The sequence below is a fragment of the Cyprinodon tularosa genome, unplaced genomic scaffold (genome assembly GCF_016077235.1).
Source record: "Cyprinodon tularosa strain WSP-4 unplaced genomic scaffold, ASM1607723v1 ctg71, whole genome shotgun sequence".
Lineage (NCBI taxonomy): Eukaryota > Metazoa > Chordata > Actinopteri > Cyprinodontiformes > Cyprinodontidae > Cyprinodon > Cyprinodon tularosa.
This window is the reverse complement of record NW_024039463.1, coordinates 729,409-742,127: the sequence shown is the minus strand read 5'-3', so window position 1 is coordinate 742,127 and position 12,719 is coordinate 729,409. Positions and strand designations below refer to the sequence as shown.

Here is a 12,719-nt window from a genome sequence, read left to right as displayed (position 1 = left end):
AATCGATAGCGCCCCTTGTACCAGATAGGAACATTGGAAAGTCCCTATGTGAAATGAACTATGCATAGAAGGTACCCTGCTTCCTTTTTCTACCTCCTTCCTTACTACCATCACTAATGGGACAGTACTTCTGACAACCCAGGAACCACTTCCAATTTGGCTTAAGAGTCCTTAATAATTTGATATATTTGAGAAGCCATGTCATGGTTGGAATCAGTTAAAGTTAGTTCTGTATTTGCACTAAATAATAAAACTCTTAAAAACAAATCCACAGGGCAATGCAAAAATGTGGCCCAAGAATATCCTCTAGGGCTTGCTATGAATTTTAGCATCAGTAATTTTACAAAAACAGACTTTATTTTACAACAATAAACAAAAATTAACATACTGAGAATACAAAAGAAATGGGTGTTACAAAATTACAAGAAACAAAACAGAGATCTTATACTTCAAATACATAAAACATGTCATAATGTTTGGTGTGAACGAGATATTTGTTAAATACTTGAAAATGTGAGACATGATGGTAGCTGCATAATGGAGCGGGGATGAGTTACGGTACTTTAGCAGGAACAGGGAAGCTCTGACTCTGACAGGTCACAGTTGATCAGAAGATGGATGGAGCTAAACACAAAGCAATTCCGGAGTTGTGTGTTAGAACGGTTCGGTCAAAGTTTAAAATAATCTAATTAAGAGTTTATTAAGAATATTGATCTACAGAAGCATGTCTATATCAGTTTAATCTGACTCATCTTAAGGTAGTGCATTCTGCAGTAAACCATGAGCAAACATCTCTACATGCGAAAAGCTGGTAAACAGATACACAAATCACCTTAAACCAAATATTGATTACGACTTACACAAAACACTCACAAGGAAATAATTTTATTTATATGGTTTTAGTGTGATTTCGTGTGGAAAGGTTAAAGTGGTATGAATACTTTTGCTTTTTTTGTGTTTCCCTAATTGCTCACAATCCTGTCATCTTGCAGCATTACGTTGTCCGCCTGGTAAAGAGTATCAGCCCTGTGTGAGCACCTGCAACAGCCGCACTTGTCTGAACAAAGACTACTATGAGGAAACCACCTGCTCTTTCATCAGGGAGGAATGTGTGTGTCGCAGTGGAACCATCCTGCACCGAGCTGACTCCCCCTACTGTGTCACAGAAGATCAATGTGGTGAGTGGAAAGGATTTTAAAAGCATACCTTTTGTCATTAAAACCACACTATGCAAAATTCAGCTTTAGTTTTGGGTTTCATAAACCCTTACACTCCCAAGGATTGAAAATGTTGTATTTAATGAGCTGTGATTCATTTAGTCTGCACAGACAACGATGGTAACCCTCGGGCTCCTGGCGAGGTGTGGAATGGATCTGCTCGAAGCTGCTGTCTGTACAAGTGTATGGAGAATGGATCTGTGGTGGCTGTTGAACCAGACTGCAGTGCAGTCCCAACACCGCTTTGTGAGAGGGAGGGGGAGTATGTGCTGGATGTCCTGGAGGAAGGATCCTGTTGCCCCAAGAAGATCTGTGGTAAATTTGTCATCAAAGTCATGTAAAAAGATTAGCGACAGTTGGTTAGCAATAATCACCTTTAAGCAAATTTTCATATTATCCTCTTAATGTTATCCCATTTTTACTTTGCTTGTCAGAATGCAACATGACCATATGTGACAGTGAAGCTCCGCCTTGTGATAATGGAAACAGGCTGGTCATTGGTTACAGCGCTCTGTCCTGCTGCCCAGAGTATCGATGTGGTAATAAGAAAATTTAACTGACTTCTTTTCAAAATTCAGTTTTCCAATTATGTAATGCAGTTTTGTATATCTGTCAAACATTCCTTCTTAACTAGAGATTGTCACTGAGAATGTAGAGAAACCATGAATAACACCACAAAAATTCTCCTGATATAATTTAAATGATCAATTTTTAATTCCTAACTTCAATTCCCTGTTTAGCAACCAGAAAAAGTAGCAGCCAAATACCAATAAACAAGAGTCTCCTGGAAGTATAATAATAATACATATACATGCTACTAAGTGTGTGTGAGTGGCAGCATTAAAAAGTGTGGCGTTATATTAATGAAGAAAATAACCCCTTGACTTAATTAATTAGTTGCAATAGGATTAGCTCATGCAAAATATGGCACCACCATCAAACCCATATTGAGAAGAACCAGTCTTGAGGTAGTATACCAGCAGAATAACTTTTCAATGCATTGAATCAGAAATCATACACTTGTTTATCCTTCCTACTTTTTAAATACAATGTTTCAACATACGCCTACCTCATTTCCTTCTTTCTTCTTGATTTACAATAACAAAACATCACTTTATTCTAGATCCGCCAGAGTTAAGAATAATTGCAATTGTTACTTTATTCATTTTTGATTTACTTACATTTCAATCCATTAATGTAATGAATATCACTAACTGAACATTAACCATTACCAAATTAGATAATTAAAATTAAAGTGCAGTGGAAAAACTCAGGTGAAACAAATTCTGTTAGCTACACCTAACTTAGCACCTTAGCAACTACACCTAACAGCCTAGTAGTACAATGCAGACAGAATATAATGAGAAAGATAAGAAAATATTTCTTATGTGGTTTATAAAATGGAGTATCAGACACAATATATTAGTCAACGGGTTTTTAATTAGCTTTTTTTAATCATATGTAAGTGCAACCCAATGAAAAGAAAATCATAATATTGATATTAAAGGTCACAGGTTTGATATTTTTATACCGAATGAAAATACCGGGAGATCATATTAAGTAAGTCTATGAAAATTAGATTAAAATTCATGAAGAAACACCTCATCCAGGGAGAATTTGGGGTTATAGATGAGACTCTTCTCAAGGCAGCATGGACTCCTCACAATCCCTGAGAAGAAGAAAAGTTATAATAGATACTGTATGGTCGCAGTGCCATGTTGGTGTTAATGAATGTTTTAGATGAAATAAAGAACAAATTTAATATAATATCCTTAGTGTAACCAAGCATAGGAATGAATTAGGAAATAAGCAAACTAAAGATTGAACTAAAATGGTAAGAATAAGAATTTAGAAACAGGAAAAAGTATAAAAGACAATATAAAGAAAGAAAATGAACATGTAATAAACTAATTATAACAGGCAAGTTACTGGCTGCAGACAATTGTTTTTTTTTATCCATCATTTACTTACCGTATCTTCCTCAGAGTGTGACCCCATGGCATGCCCTCCTGTCTTTGCTCCTGACTGCAGGGAAGATCAGTTCCTCATTGAAGTCAGGGGTCAGAAATCCTGCTGCTACTCTTATCTTTGTGGTAAGTTGTAATACCTGAACCCTGTGTCAGGTTGGCTGAAAGGACTTGTGTCATTATCCTTCTATACATTAGAGCTGTGTAACTGTTCATTTTCTGTCTGGGCAGTGTGTGAGTCATGCATTGAGCCCATTCCAACTTGCTCTCATGGAGAAATTCTGGCTGTCAATCCAAACTCCACCAACAGCTGTTGTCCTCAGTACCATTGTGGTAAGCGTTTTGGCTTGTGTGGGTGTTTGAATCTGTCTCTTCAGTACAATGTTTCCTCCTTTTTTCCCGCAGTGTGTGATGTTAATCAATGCCCTAAATCAACCCTGACCTGTGCACCTGGTCTCTCTTTGGTTGAAACTGCTGCTCCCGATGACTGCTGTCCCCAGCATCACTGTGGTAAATGCATGCTCACATATGCATGTTATTTGTTACTCGACTGATGCCTGAAATTGTCTCACTTGTAATGCCTGACACGTAGTCATAAAGTGTCACATGACTGCTCTCTTTAACTTTGTTTCCCATTTGCACAGAATGTCAATGTGAGGACCATGCTCTCCCTATATGTCAACTGGTAAGTAAGTGAAACGCTGCATCAGAAGTCACTCTGATGCAGAAGTTCACAGTTAAGTAAGCACTTTGTTCTTCCCTCAGGGGGAGATGCTCGTTGAAGTTCCAGAGAGCAGCTCCAGCTGTGGATGCCCTCAGTATACATGCCGTACGCATGACCTTCTTCAAAAAATCTTAACCCTTTTCTCATGTGCATCATATTAATATGTTGTATCTTTATTTATGGTCATTTGTAGAGAAGGCTGAAGTGTGTATTTTCCAAGGAGTTACAGTTCTGGGTCCAGGCCAGTCCCTGGTACAGTATTTTGAAGGAGAACTGTGCTACACTGTTCAGTGTCTCCCTTACAAAGACCCACAAACAGGCTTCTATGCAATGGATATAACTTCGGTTAACTGTTCCCAAAAGTGTGGATCAGTATGTATTATCCATCCGCTGCACAAAATAAAATGGATCACATTAATATTAAACAGTTTCTTTATTGTATTGGACTTTAAAACTTCTTCTGTTTGTCTTTGGATTTAATTCTGGTCTTAGCATCAGGTGCACGTCCCTTCTACGGACCCTCAGGTGTGCTGTGGCTCCTGTAAAAACATCTCTTGTACATTTACCAACGAAAATGGGACAGCAGAGCTTTTCACTGTATGAATAAACAGAACCATCTACATTCACAGCTTATTCACTGCTTAGCTCTAAAATGTACTTGTGTTTGTATGCAGGCAGGGAGCTCCTGGGTGGAAAACTGTACACGTTACGACTGCATTGAGACGGCAGTTGGGGCAGTGATCCTTGCATCTGGTGTCATCTGCCCTCCATTTAATGATTCAGAATGTATTCAGGTTAGAGCCCCGTAATCTACTATACTGAATGATTCTTTTAACAACATTTCACCTTGTGTATTACTTCTTGCTGGTAAAGCCTAATTAATTGGCACCCTTGGTTGAGATGTGTAAATTCTTAAAATCAGCTCATATTGTATTGCACTTTCATCAACTGATTTATAAACAAAATATTTAGTGAGGAAAAGGAATAAGAAATAATTCAATTGAGCAGAATTACAGTTCCTGTGAGTAGTGGTACCCCTCAGCATCTGTCACTTTCTTACTTTTTGAGCTATAATCAAGACTTGATAGAAATGCCTATTTGCTCAAGTTCTCTTCAAAATTTGATAGGCCATTCATGATCCACATACTGTAAGTGAACATGGCTAAGTTATAGGGAAACTAGTGATTGAAATAATACAGATGTTGTTGTCATTTACAGAGCAAGTTCCCATAAGAGTAAGTTTGTTTGATAGAATAAAGCGTTTAATGATATCCATACATCTATAATGTACATCTATAATGTATGGATATGCCATGATTGGACGTCAGTAAATGGTTTTAGAATCTACGTCTAAATCAAAGACACAGAATCGTTCTTTTTATTCAATAATATCATAAAAGGCTGATAGATCATTATACGTCTTTTACTATGAATTCATATAGCTGGAAGATAATATATACTTTCCTTAAAATACCACCTCGGGGTCATCAAGTCTCATTAACCTTAATAAGATCAACTGTTTTACAAAATTAATAAAAAGAGAAACCTTTTAGTCCTACCATCACAAACATATTTGTGTTAATTTTGCTAACTGCAATTTATGCACAAATTTGTATCTAAAATCATACTTTCCCTAAACTGTATATTCAGTTCAATTCAGTTTATTTATATAGCGCCAATTCACAACACATGTCATCTCAAGGCACTTTACAGTTCACCAGATCATACAGTCAAATTGATTAAAAGTTTTCTATCTAAGAAAAACCAGTTGATTCTATCGACTCATTGACTGGAATGCAATCCCTCACACTAAGCATGCTTGTAGCGACAGGGGAGAGGAAAAACTCCCTTTTAACAGGAAGAAACCTCTAGCAGAACCAGGCTCAGTTTGAGCGGCCATCTGCTGAGGCCGACTGGCCTATAGCAACTGTAAGTAAGAAAAAATTTCTTTAGAAGTCACTCTTCCACAGAAAACAAGAGGTCTGCTAATTGCAACTTAAGCGATGAGTTGAGTTCCTATGTGAACAACATTGGAAGATCTCTGATGCTATGGGGCTGTTTTCTTCCAACAACCTTGAGATCTTCTTGGCGTGCATGACATCATGGAAATACCAGGACATGCTAAATCAAGATATGGGGGTCGCTGTTACAACAGTACAAGCACTTATTTCATATGTATTTAGCATTGAAGTGAATCACATGTCTTTAAATTACAGACACTTCTCATATGGCCATGTCAGTTCCGTGACCACGTGGACAAAATTGTTGGTACCCTTCGTTCAGTGAATGAAAAACCCACAATGGTCACAGAAACAGCTAGAATAAGGCAAATTAATAATGAATGAAAGTTCTATGAAAAAGAACAAGCTAAAGTCAGACATTGCTATTCAACCATGGTTTAAAAAAAAAATAAACCAATAAAACAGGCCTGAAAAAAAAGAGTGGTACTCATGAATTCATTTTTTGTTGCATTACCTTTGAGGCAATCGCTGCAATCAAATGATTCCTATAACTGTCACCTGTGGCCAGTGTTGAGCAAGTTACTTTAAAGAAAATAACTAGTTATGGTTACTTATCCAAAAAAGTAATTTAGTTTCTCATTTTCTGTTCAGTAAGAGTAACTCATTACTAACCACATTAACTATGCAGTTAATTTTATGAAATAAAGTATTGGAAATGTTGGGAAACTTCCCTGCCATTGGTATTTTAAAACTAGACGTTCCACTATGGGATATTATGTGCTTATTATTGATAAATGAATATAATTATTAATTATCTGAACACATTGAAAACTAATCTGCACTATTTTGATTTGTGTGGTCTGACAAGTTGCAATATGATAATGTACATGTGATCATGTTTTTTGTTTATGAAAAAAAATAAGATGTTTGTGAACTTTCTTTGCACATTGACAGCTCTCAGTTGGCTCTAAGATAGATTTGAATCAGAAGAATTTCAAGCAATTAACAAAAATAAAATATAGTTTGCAATAGAATTAAACAACAGTTACACTATTCCAGAACCTTAGCAGGACTGTGTGATTCCAGTATTTGTGCATGAGAAAACCTAAACCATGCAAGTAAAATCATTATATCCTTGATAAAGTAAAGAACATGTCTTGATTAAAGGCAGCAGCTGTCAGTCAGGGTTAAAATGATGTGCGGAGCTAAATTACAGCTCCTAACAGACATTGATAAAGTACATAATGAGCAATTCACAGCAATATTTATCCTTCAGTGAGCGCCTTACTGTAGGAACGCTGTCATTGAATTAGTGGCTCTATGCCATCGTCTATCATCTGTGTTCATGCGGAAGTTGCGAATAGCTGCTTCATGCTCCAAGTGCGCTTACGCTTACACGTTTTTGTCTCATCTTTCCATATGACATTCTCCTGGAAGCTTTGTGGCTTTGTGGCAAATTACAGTTTGGTTTATTTTTTAGGATTTGTTTTCAGCAATGGCGTCCTTCTCTGTCGTCTCCTATTAGGTCCATTTTGGCTCAGTGACAGATGGTATTGTTCATGAGCTTAAAGTTCACCTTTAATCTCTTTAGAAGTTTTTTTGGGCTCTTTTGTCCCCATTCATATCGATTTGTCATCAATTTTCCACCTTTAGCCACATCAGGAAGGTTGGCTACAGTCGCTTGGATATCAAATTTCTTACTATGTGTATCGCATGTTAACTGTATTCACAGGACCTGAGATGATCATATAGCCTTTTCCTTTGTCTATCAATTTCTTTCCAATCTCCTGAGACAGCTATTACTTTGGCTTCCTTTGGTCGATGTTGAGTGTGATAGACACCATGTCACTAAAAAGCACAGTGACTCCCTGTAGCCCTATAAATAGGCCCACTAATGGATTAGAAGATTGTAGACATCTGTGATGCCAACTAGTGGACACACCTTGATTAACATGTTCATTTGGCCACATTATTTATTTATTTTCATTATTGTATTATCTAGGGTACCATCTATTTTGTCTTGGCCTGTTTCATGAAGTTTTTTTTTTCCATAATTTTCCTGCAGCATGGTTCAAAAGCAATGTCTAACTTTTTGTTTTCATAAATGTTCTAATCGATTTTACTTTTGTAAGATTTAAGTTATTCCTCTGACCATTTTTGTTTTTTCTTTCATTAAACAAGGGGTACCAAACATTTTATGAAGTTGTGTAAATTAAATCAAAATATAATAAATGTGCATAAGAAAACTCAAAAGCAGAATATATACAGATATTTTTAAAAACAGAAATAATCAAAGACCCCTTTTGTACACATTAACCTCATGCAATTTCAGGGAAGATTAAGAGTTGCACAGTTGGCAAAAGACAATTGTTTGAAACTATCGACAGCAGGTGGCTCTATCAATTGTGCCGCCAGTAATTTTTCTTATAAAAATAATGGTGAAGAGATACAATAAAATTATATTTTGTGACTTTGAGGTTCTGCTACGGAATGAAAAGAATATGTTTTACACATCTTTACCAGAGGTACCTGTAAAAGTAGCTGCTTGTAGCTTCCTCTGAATAAGATTTTATTTTAACTCTGAAACTTTTTTTCTTGTTCTCTCCTTACAGAGTGGGGGCGTAGTTCAGAGCTATGTAGACGGCTGCTGCAAGACATGTGAGTCTGCAGATTTATTTAGGGCTGGTGGTAATGCTTTGTGCAGCTGATTAGAGGGGTAAGCGCTTTGTTGCCTGGCAGTGGTTGAGCTTATTGGCTGAATGGTTGGGGTTTGGCATTTTGTAGAGGGTGGTGATAAAGCCTGGCAGCCTGTGACTTCATTTCAAAATCTTTTTGGCTTCTGCAGGTGTGCTCATATGTTCAATTGGCAGAACAGCTCAGGATAAAAAATGTAGATCTTCCTAAAAATGAACTCTCTCTACTGTATAAAAATGGTTTGTGTGCAAGGAAACTTTCTACCTGGTATGGATCTAACCTTGAATAAAAGTGTCATCAGTTTTTCTTTTTTTTTGCTCAGAGTTGCACTTTCGCTTGCCTTCTTTTGCAGTGTCCTTGCCGTTTTGTGTATCGGGCTGCTCAACGGTGCGTGTTCCTTCAAATGAGGATGTGCCATGGTGCAGGGGATAGGGTTTGCCCTGCAGAGCTTTGTAGTTCATTAAGTATTACTGTGTGACTGTGTTACTTGGCTGGCTGCCTGAAGTAACTCACACAAAACAAGACAAATATTCCATTCACGTGCATGCCAGAAGCTTTGATTTGATCCACTGTGTTGTTGTGTGTTTCATGAAACTGCTTTTCTTTGAATAAATCATAACTTGTGTTCTCCTGACACTTTTTGAACCGGATGTCTGCGATCCTGACGATGCTCCCAGGTTCTGGAGTGGGTGTTTTACCGTTTACAGTTAAACCCATAACACCCACTGGTAGTACTAACTGTGACACAGGTACCATCTCTGCACAGTTCCTCATACAGTGTCTCTTTCACACATCTTTCACATTTCTATTTCTACTTTATTTATTTTTTTATCTATATTTTAAACTAGTTTTTTCTTGTTTTGTTTATTTACCTTATCATATTTACAATAAAAATGGTCAAAGAATTACATTTTCAACATTATTCTGTAGTTATTAAAAGCATTTAGGTATCTATGGTTGTTTTTGGAAATGTGGTGAAGATTGGTCAGTAATCATTATCTTAAGGCTTCCTTTCTGCCAGCCAATGTTTCAAAACAAGCAGCTACTGCTTGGCAACAAAGAGTCTTCCTGTGTACATAGAGTCAGGATTTTTGTGCATATTGAGTGCAGCCATTTTAATGCCTTTGCAGATTTTTAAAATGTCTATATATTACACAAATTCTATGTTTGTAAGGTATTGGCGGGTATAAGATTTAAATCTCCCTACATTCTCAGATGGAATTGAAGACATACTGCAGAGGCATTTTTTATCTCTTGAATGTGTGCTTTGGACCAAGGATGCATCTGAAAGTTGCAGAGCAGTAGTGCTTTAGAACTGGAGTTGGACACTGCTGCTCTAATGGCTTCCCTTAACAACAGGAAAGCAGCATTGATTTGCACTGCTGTCGAAACAAAGTACCAGATTCTTACAAGAAAAAAACTCCATTGTTCAGTTATTTCTTTCATTTAATTTTAAATCATTGAGATTACCAAAAAAGATAAAATAAAAATCAACTTAATTCAGTCATGCTTTATGCTTACCACGCTTTACCACTGTACAAACATAACTGAACAAAAACACTGTTTAATGATGCAAGGAGATATTGTTTTCTCATAAGAAAACAATGATTTTTGAGTGTTTGGTTACATTTTATGAAGCACGCATTTATGAGAATGTTGTATTGCAGAGGTTTTTGGGAAAAACACTAAAAGATTTAAATACACACACACCAGGCAGTATCTGTCCTGCCTCCTGATGTTTTCATTGCAAGTTTGAGTTTTAGCTCAACGAGGCACCACAAATTCATTTTGCAGAAATACACATTATGGCAGGATGCTTGCAGATGTAAACAATCCATTCAGCTCCCCTCATAATGAACCCTGAATAAGTCCATTAACTAAGAATAACCAGAGGGAGGTTGTGCTGTTCTATTTGCTGCACCTGACTAAATGTAATAATGTCTGCTAAATATCTTGACTGTCATTCAACTTAGTTTTTTTTGGGGTGTTTTAGATGATGATTGGCCAATAATCCTTCTCAGCACTTTTTATTGTAAAATTTTGCATCATCAGGGACAAGCAGCATATTGTAATGCTGCTGCTAATCTGGGAGAGCCCATGCTGTTTGTTTACAATGGCAGGTATTGATTAAACAATAAAAATAAAAAAAATAAACTCAAATTTAAATTAAAATAAAATTATAAAACATAAAGCTTCTTAGAATCAAAAATATTTTTCTATTCAACATATACAGAAAACCTAACATACCAATCTGGATCCCTGAGAAGCAAGAAAAATACATCAGTTAAGTGTTTTTTTTCTGCTGCACTCTCCTAATCTGGCCTGATATTAGTATTATCACCCTCCTCATCACTCCCAGGTCTGCCTTCTTTTAAAATTTTGGCAATATTCTGGCTCTAATCCACCCCCGCCATCTCTAACAAGATTCTATCATCCTGCTGTGTTTAACATAAGATGCCTTTACTCACTATGCTGCCCCTGTAGGGGACCTCATCGAAGTGTTTCAATATCTTTTTTCCTTTTTTTGAATAATATTTTTCAAACTAGTGCAGTATTTATACCTATCTCATTAGCATCAACATTTAATAAGAAGGTAAAATACAAATAAAGCATTGTGTGAACAACATAGTTTTTAGAAACAGCCTTTAACACTAACCTCACCTTCTGTCATATCTTTGCAGAAATCCTCTCAATATTCTGAATTACTATTCTATAACGTTCAGTTTTCCCTACTTATTACTCAAAACCATTATGCTATGGCTTTGCATTCACCTCTCAATGCACCATTCCTACAGCAATCTCATGCACAGCATGTGGAGCTATTTCCATATCTGTTTTATATGTGTTTTCTTTTTATAACAAGACAAACTTCAGCATGTTTCAGAGTGTATTCTAAAAGAAAAAACACACATTGTATTAAAAAGGGGTTTATGGGGACCTTTACTGAGAATGATGGATTATCACACAATGCTTAGCTGTATTTTCATGTCTGCAAATATTTCCACTTGAATTATTCGCAGCAAAAGGTAGGGTTTGTGCACCGTTGCTGCACTTTATGCTCCATAAAGCTGGAGAATTGCAATGCTTACTCCATCACTTTACCTAGAATCTGGTACAATAAACCAAAAAGCATTGTCTTCCCCTTTGACTTTTACTTTTTTTAAAAACCATACCAGTTACAGGTCTCTGCCTACAAGTTTGTGGTATTTAATTAGACCAATTTGTATGTGAACGGTTTAGAGTGATAATCGGTATATAAATGTTAACCTTTTGTAATAATATCCAGGTAAAGAGGATGGGAAGACATGCAAGCGTGTGGCCATCCGGACCACCATTAGAAAAGACGACTGCAGGAGCAATGCACCAGTAAGAGAAACAGAATTAAACAGGAAATCATAGCATGACAAAGACTGATTAGTGAAAATGTGAGCTTACCTGTTTGCTTACCTGTTTGCCCCTCCTGTCCTCATCACATCTCCCTCCTCTTCTCCTAGGTTACAGTTTATTCATGTGACGGTAAATGCCCTTCTGCCACCATATTCAACTTTAACATCAACAGTCACGCAAGATTCTGTAAGTGTTGCCGTGAGAGTGGACTACAAACCCGGACCATCTCACTGTACTGCTCTCGCAATGCCAGCATGGTGGACTACAGTTTCCAGGAGCCGCTGGATTGTTCTTGTCAGTGGAACTAGAAATATGAATAAGATCATAATAAATTAGAAGAATACAATCACATGAGGGGTCTACGGGGAGTGCACTTGGATGATTATTGCAAAATTGGTCAAGCATGAAAAAACAGCCATGTTCTTTTTTTCTTATTTGTATTTTTATATAATTTACATTATAATCGCTTTGACAGAAAATACTGAAGTAGATGACACTTTAAATAGTTTTGTCTGAACTTTATCTGCCTAAGATCTGCTGTGCCAACCCTGTCAGCTTCCTAGTGCTTCCAGCTGATGGTATCTTTAAGTCATATTACTGTTCTGTATATAAATGGCTGATTTAAACAGCAGTTTCTGCTTTTTATGTATGAAATATATAAATAGCGTTCAGACTATAAATTGGCATTTGGGTTGCATTATCTGATAAAGGAAGTTTTTTTGGATAAAATCCCTAGGAAAATTAGATATTTTCTTTGTTTTAGATAATT

General features: G+C 36.6%; 1 protein-coding gene across 1 annotated transcript in view; it reads left to right on the top strand.

The window, feature by feature from the left end:
• The window catches only part of otogl (otogelin-like), a 49,787-nt gene extending 37,068 nt beyond the window's left edge, over positions 1–12,719 (top strand). The window contains exons 44-58 of the mRNA XM_038268722.1: positions 993–1,178; positions 1,320–1,532; positions 1,652–1,756; positions 3,203–3,310; positions 3,416–3,517; positions 3,590–3,694; positions 3,829–3,869; positions 3,950–4,013; positions 4,102–4,280; positions 4,401–4,505; positions 4,583–4,702; positions 8,482–8,527; positions 9,241–9,312; positions 11,850–11,929; positions 12,058–12,719. Coding sequence (XP_038124650.1) covers positions 993–1,178; positions 1,320–1,532; positions 1,652–1,756; positions 3,203–3,310; positions 3,416–3,517; positions 3,590–3,694; positions 3,829–3,869; positions 3,950–4,013; positions 4,102–4,280; positions 4,401–4,505; positions 4,583–4,702; positions 8,482–8,527; positions 9,241–9,312; positions 11,850–11,929; positions 12,058–12,258 — 1,727 coding nt within the window. The 3' untranslated portion in view covers positions 12,259–12,719. The remainder of the gene's footprint in view (positions 1–992; positions 1,179–1,319; positions 1,533–1,651; positions 1,757–3,202; positions 3,311–3,415; positions 3,518–3,589; positions 3,695–3,828; positions 3,870–3,949; positions 4,014–4,101; positions 4,281–4,400; positions 4,506–4,582; positions 4,703–8,481; positions 8,528–9,240; positions 9,313–11,849; positions 11,930–12,057) is intronic.